The 18,217-nt window shown below is 42.4% G+C and overlaps 1 protein-coding gene across 5 annotated transcripts in view; it reads left to right on the top strand.

Annotated features, from left to right (window-relative positions):
* CTPS2 (CTP synthase 2) overlaps window positions 1-18,217 on the top strand; it is a 106,374-nt gene that overhangs the window by 1,014 nt on the left and 87,143 nt on the right. The window contains exons 1-4 of one of the 5 annotated variants that reach the window (XM_045472920.1): window positions 3,428-3,577; window positions 10,097-10,301; window positions 15,713-15,883; window positions 17,418-17,518. In XM_045472920.1, coding sequence (XP_045328876.1) covers window positions 10,136-10,301; window positions 15,713-15,883; window positions 17,418-17,518 — 438 coding nt within the window. In that variant the 5' untranslated portion in view covers window positions 3,428-3,577; window positions 10,097-10,135. Of the gene's footprint in view, window positions 1-3,427; window positions 3,578-3,676; window positions 4,069-7,847; window positions 7,923-10,096; window positions 10,302-15,712; window positions 15,884-17,417; window positions 17,519-18,217 lie in introns of those variants that run through there. The other 4 variants (XM_045472919.1, XM_045472918.1, XM_045472921.1 and 1 more) reach the window with 4 other exon arrangements.

The raw sequence follows: 18,217 nt of genomic DNA, 5'->3' as shown, positions 1-18,217 counted from the left end.
TGTTGATGGACATAGGGATTGTTAATCTTTAAATTGTGGTGGTAGTATTGTGTGTATTTAAAGGAGTTCTTATATTTTAGAGAGTTGTACTGAGATATTTACCAATGAAATGATAGGATGTCTGGCATTTGCTTCAAATTAATACAGGATGGGGGGAAATGGGTAGGGATATAGGTGAAACAAGCCTGTCCAGGGGTTGACAGTTGTCCAAGCTGGTGGTTATACTTTATGTCTGCTGCTCTATACTTTTATTTTTTCCCATAATAACATGTAAATAATCAAAAAAACTAGTCAAGTAAACAACTACCCCTCCAAACAATTCATGAACATATTTCACAAGCACAGTCTCAAGCAATCCGTTGGCAAAGGACACCCATGATTCCTCCTCCCACCATTTTGAAAAGAGTAACTTAGTTCCAGTGACTTGTGTGAATACTTGGGGACAGATTGTGATAGATTATGATTCTGATTTCCCTGCTCTCCAGTTTTCCAGCCTGAGGTATATTTACAATTCAGGTCCAGGACTTTAGCTTAATAAACCCAAACAGCTTTATTGAGATATAATTCACATACTACATAATTAATGTGTTTAAAGTGTACAATTCAATGGTTTTTGGTATATTACACTATTAATTTTTTAAATAGTAATAAAATATATATTAAAAAATCTGCCATTTTAACTATTTTTAAAGGTACAATTCAGTGGCATTAATGACATTCCAGCCTGTTTTTAGAGTCAGACCTCTTAGGACCAATGTTTTCTAGGATTTGTGTCAGTGAGAACCTGAAGGCGGTCAACACTTTATTGAGAAGGGATATTTGGTTCAAGTATGATAGAAATGAGCCTAGAATTTCAGTCAGGAGCTTACAGGAATGAAGATTCTAACTTCACCATCTACTAAATGAATAACCTTGACTTGTTATTTGTCCTTTCTGCCCTTCAAGTTTCTTCACCTGCAAAAATATACAGCCAGGGGCCGGGGGTGGGGGGGGTGGGGGTGGGGGTGGGCTTTCAGTAAGCAGAGGTAGGGCCCAGCCTATTCCACTTTACTTTTGCTTTATCTCCAGGAGCACCCAAAACCACAGTGAAGGCTGTGTTTCCCAGGGAACAGACAGTTTTACAATTGTTCTGAAAGGTAGAATTCTTCAAAATAAAAAGACTGTAAAAGAGCATGAGCCATCTACTTAATGGCAGACTTCTTTATCATCTCTTTTTTATCCTTATTGCTATGCTGGTAGTAGGCCATTAATAAACACTTGTTGAATGAGGATATTCTTGTCCCACCCAAATCACTCAATCTGAATCCTCTTATCAAATCTGTTTTTCTGCTAGATTCACTCCCCCCCCCCCACAATTTTGGATTAATAATACAATAGTTATCATAGTAATCCCTTTGTATTCACAAAATATCTTTTATCTGTTAGCTACATAGATGAATAGACTAAGATAAGGATAAGACCCCACATCTTGTGGTGAAGAATCTGGCTTTGGGGGTAAATGTTTTACAGTGACTTTGCCACTCATATTAACTAATATACCTTTGGTCAGGAAACTTCACATCTCTAAGCCTCAGGTTATTCATTATAGAAAGGGGATCATAGTAATTGTCCTGGTTATAAAAAGGGAATGAAGTATTGAAATGTGGAAGGAAGTCTTACATATGTGGCAGGTAAGTATCACCATTGATGTCAACCCATTTCATAAATGTTCTTTCCACAGGATCCTCTGGGAGACTTGTTTCATAACAAACCTCTCCATGCCTCCAGCCTTCAAAGGTGTTTCCTCCTTTTCAAAAAATGTATTTATTGGCTTTCATGAAGACTTCGGGCTTCCATACAGTTCCTACTGAGTGGAGCCTCTGTTTATTTTTCCAGAAGGTGACATCACCGTCCCTAGCTCCTTCCTGCTTCTTCCTTGACACTACTCTGTCCTCCTTGGTGGAGAGAAACTCCCCTTTGCTTTGAAACTCATCTAATTTTTGCCATACAACCCTCCAACCATCCTTGTTGCTGTCATCTATTAGCTTTGGGATCACTCATCCACATTCGCTGAAGATTTGGTTTCTTGGCCTCCATTGGCTCATCCAAGTTCAAAGCCCTCACTGTCCTGCGCACCGGCCTGGTGGGTGCTAGGTCCAATTTCAGTGGTGCCCATCTCATTTGACTCTATTTTAGCTGTCAGACCCTAAACTGTATCATCTCCTGGAATTACTTACCCTTTGAAGTCTCCAATGCCAACCCCACACTCTGGTGACAATGTGCCAGCTCCCTTATTCCCATAGTCCCTTTGTCTTTAGTTCTCTTTTGTTTCTCCTAGTCTGTCAGCTCCACATTGCTGTCAGTCCTTCCCTGCGTGGACTAGACTCTTAGTGCATTACCATAATCAGATTCTCTCAGGCCCTTAACTGCCTCACTCTTTTTCCCTCTACTCAGCCCACAAACTGCTTTAATCATAAATATCCATATTTATAGATCTACCTATATAGCTGGCAAAATCATAGCTGGCCACCGTTATGCAACAGTGGTTATGACTCCTCTAGGTCTTCAATGACACTTGTCTCACTTGGCACTCTAGTGACTCTCGCTGGTTATTCACAATTTTCACCACTTTCCTAACTCTTCTATCTCAATTCCCATCCCTTCTATTGTCCAGTTAGATCCTTTCTCCTTCAGCGGTTTGTGTTCCTCCCTTTGCCTTAAAAACGTGTGTCCTCTCCCAGCCCCAGCCAGCCTCCAAACACTTTTTAAAAAATATTTTTTATGTTTATTTTTGAGAGAGAGAGAGAGAGAGAGAGAGAGAGACAGAGCACAAGTGGGGGAGGGGCAGACAGAGAGGGAGACATAGAATCCAAAGCAGGATCCAGGCTCTGAGCTGTCAGCACAGAGCCTGATGCAGAGCTCGAACCCATGGACCTCGAGATCATGACCTGAGCCCAAGTCGGAAGCTCAACCGACTGAGCCACTCAGGCGCCAGAAATCCTCCAAATACTCTTAAACAGTCTGGAAGCCCTGATTGTCCTTTCCCAACCCAGCTTCGCCCCCTCTCCCCTTCACTAGTACTGTTTGAGGAACTTTACTGATTTGTTTTATTAAATATTTTATTTTAAACTTTAAAAAATGTTTATTATTTTTGAGAGAGAGAGACAGAGGGCGAGTGGGGGTGGGGCAGAGAGAGTGATACTCAGAATCCCAACCAGGCTCCAGGCTCTGAGCAGTCAGCCCAGAGCCTTGTGCAGGGCTCGAACTCAGGATCGTGAGTTCATGACCTGAGCCGAAGTCCCACGCTTAACCACTGAGACACTCAGGAGTCCCCAAAATTGTATTCTTAAGTAATCGCAACACGCAACATGGGGCTGGGACCTACACTCCCCAGATCGGGAGTCGCAGGCTCCACCCAGCCTGGCGCCCCAAGGAACTTTAATGATTTCAATAGACGTGTCGAGCTGCCTCCAGACTGCAAGCCCCTCAGAGGCAGGAATCGAGTTTTGTTTGCGTCCTCTTCTTAGCGTTCCTGCAGTTCCTGGAGTGCAGTAAGGGTTCCACAAACGTTTGTGACAGCGTGAAGGTCTTTACAGTGGTGAGAACTGGACGGGAGGACCCAAGCCAGGGTGTCGCCTTGCCTAGAGGCAGGGGCTCGCCGGGAACGTGGCGTTCACCCGCGCTTCCGAAGTGCCTCTGCTAAGTGAGCCACGGAGGGGAGGAGCAGTCCCTGGGCTGAACGAGGCCTGGGGCCAAGTGCATCCAGGGCGGAGGGTGGCGGGAAGCTGTCTGTGCCGGAGGAGTCACTTTTTAGGTGCTTGTTTTGGAACATTGCACAAACGCGGGTGCAAACCCCAAGCTCACCAGCGTGAGTCAGCGGGGCCGGCAGCAGCAGGAGAGGGAAAGGTGGGCGAGGAGGGCGCCGCGCACCCCGAGGCCCGCGCGGGCAGCGGGAAGGACCCGGTGGCGACAAGGGACACCCCTAGCGGCGGCCCCTTCCCCAGCCCTACAGGTGAGCGCGGGCCCGCCGCGGGGCGGAGCGCGCCGTCCCTACTGGCCACCCTCCCGGCGCCACCACCACCGCCGCAGGTAACCCCCCTCCCGGACCTTCCCCGGACCCCCAGGGCCTCCGAGCTCCCAGCCCCGGCGCGCACGTGGGGCCGGGCGCCTTTGTCCGCTCGCCGATGGCGCCCGCGCCGAGTCGAGAGGGGCCGGCAGCCGGGCGCGTCCCCGCACCCCGCGCACGCAGACCGCCGGCGGACGGCGGACGGGCGGGGGCCGGGGCCGCCCTGCCCGCGCCCAGTGCCGTCGGAACCTGCCGTGCGGCGGCCCCGCGATCCGGCCTCCCGAGCGTCGCGTCCCCTGGGTGCGCTTCTCCCCGCACGGGCCTCGGAAGGGGGCGCAGGGGCAGGCTGCGCCCCGGGCCCCATTTCTCCCTGGCCTCGGGAGCCGGGAGAGCCCCGAGATGGCGTTGGCGGAAGTGAAGCCCCGCGTGGAGTGAAATGGCCTTTCTGTCCCCTCCCCCGCCTGGTGCACTCCTTAAACAACGACCCTAGCATTTTCCCCAGAATAGCTGCTAAGGGCGCACTGTGGCTAAGTACGCAGCTGTTACAAAATAGCTTTCTTTTTGCAGCAGTTTTTACGGATTTGATGTGTAATTTACATGCAACGAAATGCACCCATTTTAAGGGTGCAGATCAGGGATTTGACAAATTATACACCCGTGTGATCGCTACCCCAACTTTGACGTAAACCATTTACATCACCCCAGAAAGTTCCCTCGTGCCCCTTTCCAGTCAATCCCCCCCCCCCCCCAACCTGCCTGATTTCTATAATAGCTTAGTTTTGCCTGCTTTAGAACTTAATAAAATGGGATCATTCAGGAAGTACTCTTGTTTGTGACTAATACGTTTTAAATGGCTGTCACTGAGAAGGTGTGTCTTGGTGCTTCTGACATTTTTAATTGCTCAAGGCCCGCAACTGTCCAGTGTGGCAGCCACTGGCCACGTGTGGCTCTTGAGCGTTGGAAATATGGCGAGTCTGAATTGAGATGTGCTCGAAGTACCAAATTTTGAAGACTAGTACAAAAAAAAAAAAAAAAAAAAAAAAAGGGTTGTAAAATACCTCACTAATGAATTCTGATATTGATTATATGTTAAAATGATACTATTTTGGATACATTGGGTTAAGTAAGATATTGTTAAATTAACTTCATCTATTTCTTCTTACTTTTTAAATCGGCTACTACTACTAAATTTAAAGTTACACCGGTGGTTCCTGTAATGTTTTTATTGGACAGCAGACAGAGCAGCTCTACACACTCCTGTTTTACAAACTGTTTTACAGTTCCGTTCACTGCGTATTAAAAAAAAAAAAAAGTAAATGAAAACTTTAGTCTTCAAATGGTGAAGAACATATAGATTAAGGGAAGTAGCCTAAAGAGCCTGAATTTTCTTACAGTTTTAAAACTTTGCTTCAAACTTACTGCCTTGCTTACAAGTCGAAAGGAGTAGGTGTCTCTTCGATATTAAGTTACATTTTCAAGAAGAACATTGTAAAATATCTGATGTGCTTAAAAAAGGTTATCTTGTGCCTTTGAAAATATAAAAAAGTAGTAATTGCCTACAGCCCAACCACCTAAATATTAAAATTTAGCTTTTTGAGGTACTTTTGATAAGTTTTCATTAAAAAATATAATTGAGATCATGTATTCGATTTTATATCCTTGTATATAAGGGAATTTTTTATGAAAAATTCTTAGGCTTTTTGACAACCACATAATGAGACTTCACATGAATGCACTCTTGTTTTCAATGGCATTTTTTGATTTTGCTAACTTTCACAAATAGGAAGTCATTTATTTTTATTTTTATTTAAAAATATTTTAATGTTTATTTAGTTTTGAGAGAGAGAGAGCAAGCGGGGGAGGGGCAGACAGAGAGGGAGACACAGAGTCTGAAGCAGGCTCCAAGCTGTCAGCACAGAGCCCGACACGGGGCTGGAACCCAGGAACCACCAGTTCATGACCTGAGCCCTGAACTACAGAGGGACCGCAGGAAGTCATTTTTTTTTTTTTAATTTTTTTTTTTTAACGTTTATTTATTTTTGGGACAGAGAGAGACAGAGCATGAACGGGGGAGGGGCAGAGAGAGAGGGAGACACAGAATCGGAAACAGGCTCCAGGCTCTGAGCCATCAGCCCAGAGCCCGACGCGGGGCTCGAACTCACGGACCGCGAGATCGTGACCTGGCTGAAGTCGGACGCTTAACCGACTGCGCCACCCAGGCGCCCACAGATGGCTACTTTTAAGTGCTGCCAGAAGCACTGTTCCTATTAAGGGCTGTTTTCATTCTTTATTATGGAAAATTTCAAACATACACAAAATTTCTGAATAATGAGAATATAAATGAAACTCTGTGGATCCTAAACCTAGCTTCACCAATTATCAACTTATGGCAAATACTGTTTCTTCCAAAACTCCCCATTCTCCCTTCTCCCCAGTGATTTTAAATCAAATTATATCATTTAATCTGTAAATATTTTACTATTACATAGATTTTAAGTATATATATATATTTTTTTTAATTTTTTTTTTTAACGTTTATTTATTTTTGAGACAGAGAGAGAGACACAGCATGAACGGGGGAGGGGCAGAGAGAGAGGGAGACACAGAATCGGAAACAGGCTCCAGGCTCTGAGCCATCAGCCCAGAGCCCGACGCGGGGCTCGAACTCACGGACCGCGAGATCGTGACCTGGCTGAAGTCGGACGCTTAACCGACTGCGCCACCCAGGCGCCCCAGGAAGTCATTTTAATAGTGTCACAGTGCAAGTATAAGTTACAGTTACAGCAGTGCTCATTTTGTACCGGAACCAAATGAGACTTTGTTCAACCCATGCCCAGCAAGCCAATAAAAACTGACACTGAGCTTTTTGCAGTAAAGGAAGATAGGCTATTTATTGGTGTGATGCTACCTAGGAGAACAGGGAGCTAATCCTCTAAAGTTCCTAACTCCCTAATGGTTTGCAAGTGAGGGATTTTAAGGGCAAGATTTGGGGCAGGGATCTCCTGAGAAGGTGCATGCCATGAGACCATGCTAGCAGGTGCTCGGGTGCTCCTTCCTCTGACTTTGTGTTTATGTTGGAGATTTCATTAGGTACACCTGTTAATTACGTCTTTACTTGTAAGGGAATGGAGTTGCAATCCTTTGGGTTCCTTGGATTGCTGTTCCTAGTCCAGCTGCGGCTCGGGGCGATATGACCTCTAGTATTCATTCTTTCCTCTCAACTGACAAAACGCATGCTGGCTTCAATTTGCCCCTTAATCCCATAGGAAAGGTGAAGTCCAAGAGGGCAGGGGTCTTGCCTTTTTGTTCATCCCCATAGCCCCAGGACCTGGGAACATGTCAAGCATAGTAGACATTTAATAAACACTTGTGAGCTGATTGAATGGTGAGCAGAGTGCTGTGAAAAATGCTAACGGCTAACTTTCATTGAGCACTTGGGCACTCTCTTTGTAAATGCCCACATGCCCGTATACCGCGGGCACTATTATTATGTCTGTGGACTGCACAGGTAGGGAAATTCAAGGTTTAGAAAAGCTGAAAAAGTTGCCCAGGGTCAGAGTTGTAAATAACAGAGTGAACATTTGAACCCAGGCTGTCTGACTTTAGAGGAGGGGCACTTATCAAAACAGAAGAAATCAACAGAGGAGTGGGTAAGGGAGAGCTGTGAAGAAATTACCCCTATAATCATCACCTGGGCCAGTGGGAGTGGAAAGAGGCGAATATTCAGATGTATTGTGGATCCACAGGAGGACCATTCTGGGTTTGGACTGATTGTGAATCTTTTATGCTAAATTTAGCTGCAGTCAATGGAATGCCAGCTGGCTAGGGAAGGGGAACAATGGCACTGGATGTGATCACCTGTAGTGTGTAGACAAAGGTAGGTCCAGGGACTTAGGGAAGCCATTTGGGATGGGACATATGTGTATAAAAGTATATACTTATATGTATGTGTATATCTATATATCTATATCTGTATGCTTTTTTTAAGTTTATTTATTTATTTGGGGCAGGGAAGGAGAAGTGGGGGAGGGAGAGAGAGAATCCCAAGCAGGCTCCACACCATCAGCACAGACTCTGATGCAGGGCTTCAACTCACGAACTGTGAGATCATGACCTGAGCCGAAATCAAGAGTCAGATGCTTAACCGACTGAGCCACCTGGGCTCAGTGTATTTTGTATGGCTTCATGTATATTTTGGATGGCTTCAGTTTACTTGCCTTGACCATGGTCGACTAGTTTAAATTGAACTCAGAGCTCTGAAGTGAGGTATAACCTTATACACCTTCAAATCATGATAGTTTGTTTTGAAAGTAAATTACAAAATCAGAATGGGCATCAGCTGACCTCTAATCTATAGCTCATTCAATCCTCACAACCACCTATGAGATTTTTTAAAATCTTGGCTTATTTGAATATTGATTTTTTTAAGAAAACAGACTTTGTGTTTTTGACCAATTTTAGGTTCATAGCAAAACTGAGCGGTAAGCACTGAGTTCTCATATATCCCCTGCCCCCACAGGCACAGCCTTCCCCACTGTCAACATCTGGAACCAGAGTGGTTCATTTGTTACAACTGATGAACCTACATTGATACATTATTATCATCCAAAGTCCATTAGACTACATTGGCATTTTGCTTTTGGTGTTTTACATTCTGTGGGTTTGGACAAATGCATAATGATGTGTATCCACCATTAGAATATCACACATGGGGCGCCAGAGTGGCTCAGTCGGTTGAGCGTCCGACTTCGGCTCAGGTCATGATCTTGCGGTTCATGAGTTCAAGCCCCGCGTTGGGCTCTGTGCTGACAGCTCAGAGCCTGGAGCCTGTTTCGGATTCTGTGTCTCCCTCTCTCTCTCTGACCCTCCCCCGTTCATGTTCTGTTTCTCTCTGTCTCAAAAATAAATAAACATTAAAAAAATTTTTTTTAGAATATCACACAGAACAGTTTCACTGCCCTAAAGATCCTCTGTGCTCTGCTTATTTATCCTTCCCTCCCCCTAAACTCTGGCAACCACTGATATTTTTATTGTCTCCATAGTTTTGCCCTTTCCAGAATGTCAAATAGTTGGAATCATACAGGATGCATGTAACGTTTTCAGATTGGCTTCTTTCGCTTGGTAATATGCATGGCAGTTTCCCCCATGTATTTTCATGGCATGATAGTTCATTCCTTTTTAGTGCTGAATAATGCTCCAAGGAACTGCTATTTTTTTTTAAGTTTATTTATTTATTTGTGGGGGTGGGGGGAGTGGAGAGAGAGGGAGAGAGCATCCCAAGCAGCCTCCATGCTGTCAGTGCAGAGCCTGATGTGGGGCTCGATCTCATGAAAACGTGAGATCATGACTTGAGCTGAAGCCAAGAATTGGATGCTTAACTGACTGAGCCACTCGGGCGCCCTGGGACTGGTATCTTTTATCCTATTTCACAGATAAAGAAACAGGCACAGAGGGGATTAGTAACTTGCCCAGATACAATCAGTACAGATCAGTTTGATTATAGGTCCTTGTCTCTTCTGGGGCAGGTGGGTGGCTCAGTTGGTTAACTGTCCGACTTCGGCTCAGGTCATGATCTCGTGGTTCATGAGCTTGAGCCCTGCGTCAGGCTGTGTGCTGACAGCTCAAGACCTGGAACCTGCTTTGGATTCTGTGTCTCCCTTTCTTTGCTTTCCCCTCCCACTCCCACTCCGTCTCTCTCTCTCTCTCTCTCTCTCTGAAAAATAAATAAACCTTAAGCAAAAATTTTACGATGCCTCTGAATTCCATGAAAATTTGGTTTCTCGTGATGAAAAGCAAGAGTTTTTCACGTGACAGAGTTGGGGTAAATGGAAAATCAGGGCAATGGAGCCAGCCACTTTGCTTGCAGAAAGTTTCCACAGCTTCCTGCATATCGACGAAAATGGAAAACCGAGAAAATAAGATTTTGTTTCAAAAATTTACTTTATATGGAAAAATGCTGTCTGCTTTTGAAATTCTGGTTTAACCCCCTCCTGCTTCACTGGTTTGAGAATATGTTTCTCTTCCCTGACCCTTAATTTTATTATCTTTCAGATTATATCTGGGTGCTGGCACCTAGCCACTCATCTCCCAATGAAGTACATTCTGGTCACTGGAGGGGTCATCTCAGGCATTGGTAAAGGGATCATCGCGAGCAGCATTGGAACGATTCTCAAATCATGTGGACTCCGAGTCACTGCCATCAAAATTGACCCTTATATTAACATCGATGCAGGCACTTTTTCACCTTATGAGCACGGTATGAGAGAATAATTTCCCCGTCTTATAAAGCATGGGGTTAAATTGCAGTTCTTTCTTGTATTTTGGGTAATTTCTTTAGGATAGAGTTCCAGAAGTAGAGTTGCTGGATCATACATTATGAACATGTGTATGAGGATACCATTTTGATTGTACCTTTTGCAATACAAATTATGTTTTTTATTTTACAATAGAGGTCATATAGTTCTCTTAACATTTCATTGTTAAGAGAAGTCAGACAATATAGATCATATTGACAGTTATATTGACAATATAGACTGTCATGAAGAAAATAAAAATCATCCATTTCCCACCACTTGGGGCAACTATTAGTAATGTTGACATTTGAATATATATGCCAATTACTTTTTAAAAGATATTAGCACTTAAATACTTTCTTTTTTTTTACTATTTATTTATTTTTGGGAGATAGCGCACACGAGCAGGGGAGGGGCAGAGAGGGCGACAGGGGATCCAAAGTGGGCTCTGTGCTGACAGCAGAGAGCCCTATGTGGGGCTCAAACTCACAAACTGGGAGATCATGACCTGGGCCAAAGTCGGCTGCTTAACCGACTGAGCCACCCAGGAGCCTCTAGATACTTTCTTTTTAAACTTTTTACATGCAAGCAGGAAAGTGCATAGATCGTAAGTGTACCACTTGATAAGATGAACATACTGTGTAGCTGGCCCCCAGATCAAGAAACAGAAACCCCTCTTTGCTCCTTCCATCTTTCCCCACCAGAAACCACCAAGGTGACTGCTATCCTGTCTTCTAACACCATAGATTACTTTTGCTTATTCTTTTTAGCTTTATTCTTTTTTTACTTTTTCATCTTATTTTTATTACGCACTACATAATACACTGCGTGCTGCGTAACCTACTAGTAGGGATAGATGAGCATTAACAGTTATTTTTCAACAATTAGGAAAATGCTTCCTTAATCAATTGTTCTCTAAACTTTTTGACACATCGTAAAGATTAACTCCAGACATTACTTTTGCTTTTTTTTTTGAACTTTAAATGAATTGGATCTTATAGTCACACTAGTTTTTAATCTAATTTTTACAACAATGTAATGTGGACATTTATATATGTTTTATACTCTTAAAGGCTGCACACAATCTGTACAATAATAGGAAATAATTTCCAGTATATCGATATTATAAATAACACTGTGATGGAAATCTTGAAGTCTTATTTTTTTTTTTTTTTTCAACGTTTTATTTATTTATTTTTGGGACAGAGAGAGACAGAGCATGAACGGGGGAGGGACAGAGAGAGAGGGAGACACAGAATCGGAAACAGGCTCCAGGCTCTGAGCCATCAGCCCAGAGCCCGACGCGGGGCTCGAACTCCCGGACCGCGAGATCATGACCTGGCTGAAGTCGGACGCTTAACCGACTGCGCCACCCAGGCGCCCCTTGAAGTCTTATTTTTTTAAACAAATGCCTGTGTGCAGAATTTTTGATGTCACATATGCTTTTCAGGCTTTTGGCGTATGATGTATATTACCAAAGGTTTTTAGGCTCATGATCCCTTATCTATAACTCTAAAATCAAAAAAGTTCTGAAAACTTAGAATTCTTCATAAGTTTGTGGTTATTTATAGTCTTTTTTCAAAAGTTTTGAAAATTGAAAAATCTTCATAAAGGTGTGGCTATTTCTAGTCTTTATTCTACTTGGAATATGTTTTGATTCTTTTTTAAAAAAAATAAGGTTTATTTATTTATTTTGAGAGAGAGAGAGAGAGAGAGAGAGAGAGAGAGAGAGAGAGAGAGAGAGAGAATGAATCACAAGCAGGTTCCACGCTGTTAGCACAGAGCCTGATGCAGGGCTCGAACTCATGAACTGTAAGATCATGACCTGACCTGAAATCAAGAGTCAGATGCTTAACCGGCTGAGCCATCCAGGTGCCCCTGGAATGTGTTTGATTCTTTATTTCACTTGGAATGTGTTTGCATTTGAAGTGTTTTCTAATATATGGAGAATTTTCTATAGTACCTTTCCATAATCTGAAAAACTTCAAATTTCAACTTCCATCTTGTTTCCAAGAATTTTCTGATAAAGGCTGTGTATTTGCACCAATTTATATACACATCAACTGCATAAGAAGACCTGTATTTTTATATCCCTGCTGAATATTATTCTTTTTAAACTTTACTAACCAGAGAGAAAACCAAAACACAAAACAAAACTAAAAGTATCTCATTGTTCTAATTTGGATTTCTTTGATTTTCATTTTGTCTGTGGAATGACTTATTGAAGTCAATGGTAGATTATATTTTTGTTTGAAACCATTACACAACTTCCTTCTGTGGAGTAAATTTCCTTGTCCCATTGACTTTGGACTTTGGTCATGTACGGTGGTTCAATCGTCCAGGTCTGTTTGGAATTTTCGTGGTTTTGAAACTGAAAGTCCAAACCCTGGGAACCCTATTAGTCCTGGGTAAACCCGAGAGAGTTTTTCCCTAGGAGACATTAGTGAATGTGACATCTGCCTTGTTGAAGCAGAAATTTTTGGTACCGTGGCATGATCTGGCTCTGTCTCTTTGGTGCTTCTGCTCTCCTCCCTGAGAATTGCCTGCCCCGTGTAGGTCTGGGTCCTGGAATGAGACGGAGTAGATGCACAACTGCCCCACAGCCCCCATGTAACTCAAGGGAGAAATCAATAAGCATTTTGTAAGTCACTAAAATTTTAGGGTTGTTTGGTGTGCAGCAAAATTGGCTAATGCCATGTGCTATGCCAATTTTCTTTTGGATTTTTAAAAATGATTTTCAAGAATACTTTATGTAAAGTGTATTAACCTATATATATATGTATATATATATATATACACACACATATATATATATACATATATATACATATATATATACATATATAGTTTTACTCTATTTGAAATTTGCTTTAACATTACCTCTGTTTGTCACTGATGAATTTCAACTTGCCATTTATGTGATTAAATATATCAACTGTTTCCTTTATGGTTTCTGCCTTTGATGTCACTTTAGGCTTCTCTGCCACAGGAATATTTAAATACTCATCTATATTTTCTTATGGATCTATATTTATAGTTTCATTTCCTTTTGCTTTAACATTGATAACACATCTGGAATGTATGAAGATGTAACATAATTTTTTTTCTTTTTTCTTTTTTTTTTTTGTTTTGATTAGCCAACTATTCCTAATGGCATTTCTCAAAGATTTTATCCCTTTCGTGCTGCCTGGAAATGCCACCTTTTATTATATACTACATTTTTGTCTCTACTTAGGTCTATCTTTGTCCTCTGTTCTGTTCCGGATTTCTGTGTTTATTCCTGCCTATCATTTTAATAGCTGCAGCTTTTTATTATCAAGTAGGTCAGAGCTCTCCATATTCCTTTCTTCTTCCTTTGTTTTTTTTTCTGAACTCCAAAATGTTTGTTGTATACAGAATTAACTTAGGAACCATTGTGTTCAACTTTACAAGAAGTTGAGTCGGAGTTTTTGACAAAAAGTTTCTTAAATTTATGCATTAATTTGGGGAAGAATTGAACACCGAAAATATTGACTGACCCATTCAGGAGCTTTAGAAGCAGCTTTCCTTATTTTTATGCCTTCTTTATTTGTCTCTGAAGTAAGGTTTTTAAAGTTTCCTAAATATAGACCCTATGTTTCTTTGAAGTTTATTTCTGAGTGGTTTATTTACTTTGATTTTGTGATGCTGCTCTTAGGTTTTTTATTATTATTATTTTCAGGTCCTATATTAAATTCTTTTATGTAGTAGGGATCTTTTGGATATTTTGATTCTGTACATTTGTGGATGCTATCTTATTCCATCTTTATATATATTGGAATATAGGTATGCATATGTATTTCGATCTTCCTTTACTCACTGTTATTCATTACAAGGGCTTTTTATTATTTTTTGTGTGCTTTGTTTTGGTAATCACCTGTTTTTCTAGCAAATTAACTTTAGGGTCACCCTCAAGTTGAAAAAATATGTTGGAATTTTTATTATAACTACACTAAATCTAAGAACCTGTTTTGTTTATTTATTTTTAAATTATTATTTTTTGTTTATTTTTGAGAGAGACACAGAGCACAAGCTGGGGAGAGGCAGAAAGAGAGGGAGACACAGAATCCGAAGCAGGCTCCAGGCTCTGAGCTGTCAGCACAGAGCCAGACTCAGGGCTTGAACTCAGCAACTGTGAGATCATGACCTGAGCCGGAGTTGGATGCTCAACCAACTGAGCCACCCAGGCTCTCCAGAACCTGTTTTAAAGACTTGTCATTCACATTTTCTCTTTCTCTCCTAGAAATATAATGCGTAGGTACTTTTAAATTTTTAGGAATTTAAAATTTCAGGACTTTAAAAATTCAACTGGGTTTGGCCTGAATCAACTAAAGAGATTTCAGAGATCTTCCCTTATGTGTCAGAAGTTAAGATGATCAAAGTAAAAAGACTCCTATAGATTGGTGATTCCTCATTAACATGAGACAGTGGAATTTGGACTGGAAATGAAATTTGGGGAATGTGAAAATAGTGCTATTTCATTAGTTTGGTCTTTTGTTCTTTAAGTTAGAGATCTTCCTGACCTCACGTAGGTACTTTCTAAGGTAGACATGAATGAAGGTATAAAAGGTTTCTGAGGAGTGCCTGGGTGGCTCAGTCGGTTAAGCATCCGACTCTTGACTTCGGCTCAGGTCATGAGCTCACAGTTCGTGAGTTCAAGCCCCGCATACGGCTCTGCACTTTCAGTGCAGAGCCTGCTTGGGATTCTTTTTCTCTCTCTGCTATTCCTCTGCTTGTGCACTATCTCTCTCTCTCAAATTAAATAAACTTAAAAAAAAAAAGGTTTCTGATTCTGTTTATAAGGTAACCAACCTTCTTTTTTTGGTGTGAACATCTTGAAATCGGAGTAAATGATATAATTTCCTTGATCAGGGAGAGGTTCAATTCTTACAAGGTGGTTTTTGAACACTGGACTCCCAATCAGTGCCCTCAAGCAACAGCAGAGACCTGGAGACATGCGCAATAGTTAGCACAATCATCCTTGTCTGATTAAGTCTTTATCTCTGTCCTTTTTCAGGTGCCGTTGTGCAGGTGGCTGGTTGCACACACTGGCTTTTTTGCCTCATTTTAACTAAGTTGCCCTGTTGGCCTGCTGGGGCCCTGCTTTCTATGTATTGTCTGTTTAATTGTGGCTTAAGATTCCTGAGATGGGAATTAAAACGTTCTTGTGCCAATTCCAGAATCCAGGACACTCATGCTTTGAAGTAAATTGCTATTTACCTAATGTGGGGCTCGAACTCACCACCCTGAGATCAAGAGTCGCACGTTCCACCAACTGAGCCAGCCCGCCGCCCCGAAAGCAAATTTGTAATATTTACATTGCCTTTTTTTTTTTTTTTTTTTTTTTTTATCTTAGGTGAGGTATTTGTCTTAAATGATGGTGGAGAAGTTGATTTAGACCTTGGAAATTATGAACGGTTCTTGGATATTAACCTTTATAGAGACAACAACATCACCACTGGGAAGATATATCAGCATGTGATCAATAAAGAGAGGCGTGGTGATTACCTGGGGAAAACAGTACAAGGTATTCTTTTCCATAAAGGTTAGCGAGACCTGTGTGCTGAGCACCTGCTCAAAATAGATGCAAAGATGAGAAGGTCCCTGAACTCTACAAGTTCCAATCCTTTTCATATCTCTGCTTTCTTTTCCTCTTTGTTTTATTCAGAGGTGTCTACTTCACCCTCCATGTTCTTGATTGTATTTTCATCAGTCTTTTTGTTTATTACTAATGTCATTGTTTTTCCTAGTCCATATATCTGTCTTTAGCTTTTATGTATAAAATCCATGGAGAACCATATTCATCACTTTTACCTGATTGAGATGCAGATTTTTTTGGTTTGTTTTTATTTTGTCTGTCTCCTTTGTTCTTGTATCTTTGCATGGATCATACTTACTCCACTTTGAAGGACAGCGTTGGGGATGCACTGGGGGATTGAACTGGAGTTCAATGGCTGGTTGGAGTGGCTGGTAGTATGGTCTGACCCTTTTTTCACCAAGCCTTTTCCTGAGTGGTAGGATTCTCTTTTGTCTTAAGAGAGACACCCTGTCCTCCCTTCTCTCCCTCCCATCCCCACCAACTCTAGTACTCATACGTTCCCACATGGTAAAGGTGATAGTTCCCCATCTCCTTTAAATCACTTACACGTTGGAACCAGCTGAGAAGTAGACATGGGGGTTGGATGGATGGACATCAAAAGATCAGCCGTGTTATTACTGAAACTGGATGGTGTGGCTTAGGTGTCAGCTATGCTTGTGGTTTCTAAGTTTTCCCCCTGAGTGTAGATCTTGGGAGGACCCATGGGAGGGAGCGTTGCTGCATGTATGTGGGTTGTTCCAGATGTACCGGTTGGTGACGACTTCCTGCCACCTCGAGGGAGCAGCAGGTGTGAGGTAGAGCAGGCAGCAGATCCTTCCTTGCCTCAGCTTCCCAGAGGGCGACGTTCCTGCTTCGTGTAGCCCATTAAGTTAGTTGGCTGTACCCGAGAGGATGTCGCCTTTCTGTCTCTTCAGCAGAGATCACTAGCTGCAGGCCTGCTCACCACCTAAGGGACCTCTGGGCCTCAAATCCTTGCTGGGCCGTCACCTTTTGGCCTCTTCACCTGACGTGAGCAGCCCCAGGCCCCTGGTCAACATGAAGGTCTCATCTACACCCTGAGCAGACCCGTCCCCACTGGCTGGTGGGCCGTGGGGCCGGACCACTCTGCGTCTTTCTTCCCCGTGGGGTCCAGCATACAGTACCCTTGACAGCCCTCCCTGCAGGTTTTAGTTGACATTATGGATGTTTCTAGTTGAATCAAACATGGCATTTCTCTTTTCTGTTTCTTGTTCTCCGTGGTCGGTCAGTTTCAATAGAAATGACATAACATTTAAGTGATTAAATCTATATTGTGCCTATAATATTCATTTCAGTGAGATGGATAATAACATGAGAAATGTAATTTGTCTCATTTGCCAAGTGGCTTTCAGGTTACTTGGGAGGTCTAAAGACACAAATACGTCCCTTTCTCCTTGATAACCATGAAATAAGCTTTTGTGCTAATTATTCCTTCTTTCTACAGTTGTCCCTCACATTACTGATGCTGTCCAGGAGTGGGTTATGAATCAAGCTATGGTGCCTGTGGATGGTCATAAGGAAGAGCCCCAAATATGCGTTATTGAGGCAAGCATAGAAATTTTTGTTTTGTAAACTTATATCCTGCTGGGTTTTTAAGCATCTAGCCTTCATTCATTCAGCACATATGTATAGACGGCCTCCCATGTGCTAGTCACCGTGCTAGGAGGTGGGATTACAGCAGGGAATGACATGGATGGTCCCTGCCCTGGTGGTCCCAGATCAGTGGGCGAGATGAGCACTAAACACGGTGAGTACTCTTGGGATCGGTGTGCAGCCACCTGCATGTGGAGAGAAATCAGTTGCATGATGCATTCTGGTGAGTGTTCTTTGAGTACCGTCGACTCTTGAACAACTTGGGGATTAAGGTCGCTGACTTCTCCCCTCACCCCCAGTTGAAAATATCCCTGTATATCCATGTGTAACTTTGACTTCCCCCAAACTTAACCACTAACAGTCTACTGTTGACCAGAAGCCTTACCAATAACATACACAGTCAATTAACGCATACTTCGTATATGTATTATGTACTATGTTCTTATAATAAAGTAAGCTAGAGAAAAGAAAATGTTATTAAGAAAATCACAAGGAAGAGAAAATATGTTTACAGTACTCTGCTGTATTTATTTTAAAAAGCCACGTATCAGTGAACCCACACCATCCAAACCCATGTTGTTCAAAGGTCATCTGTATTTACAAAGTGCTCTGGAAGTAGAGAGAGACGGAGTTAGGGAAATCTGATGGTGG

This window comes from Leopardus geoffroyi, chromosome X, assembly GCF_018350155.1.
Source record: "Leopardus geoffroyi isolate Oge1 chromosome X, O.geoffroyi_Oge1_pat1.0, whole genome shotgun sequence".
Classification (NCBI taxonomy): Eukaryota; Metazoa; Chordata; class Mammalia; order Carnivora; family Felidae; genus Leopardus; species Leopardus geoffroyi.
Note: the sequence above shows the minus strand (reverse complement) of the source record. Positions and strands in the feature narration are given on the sequence as shown.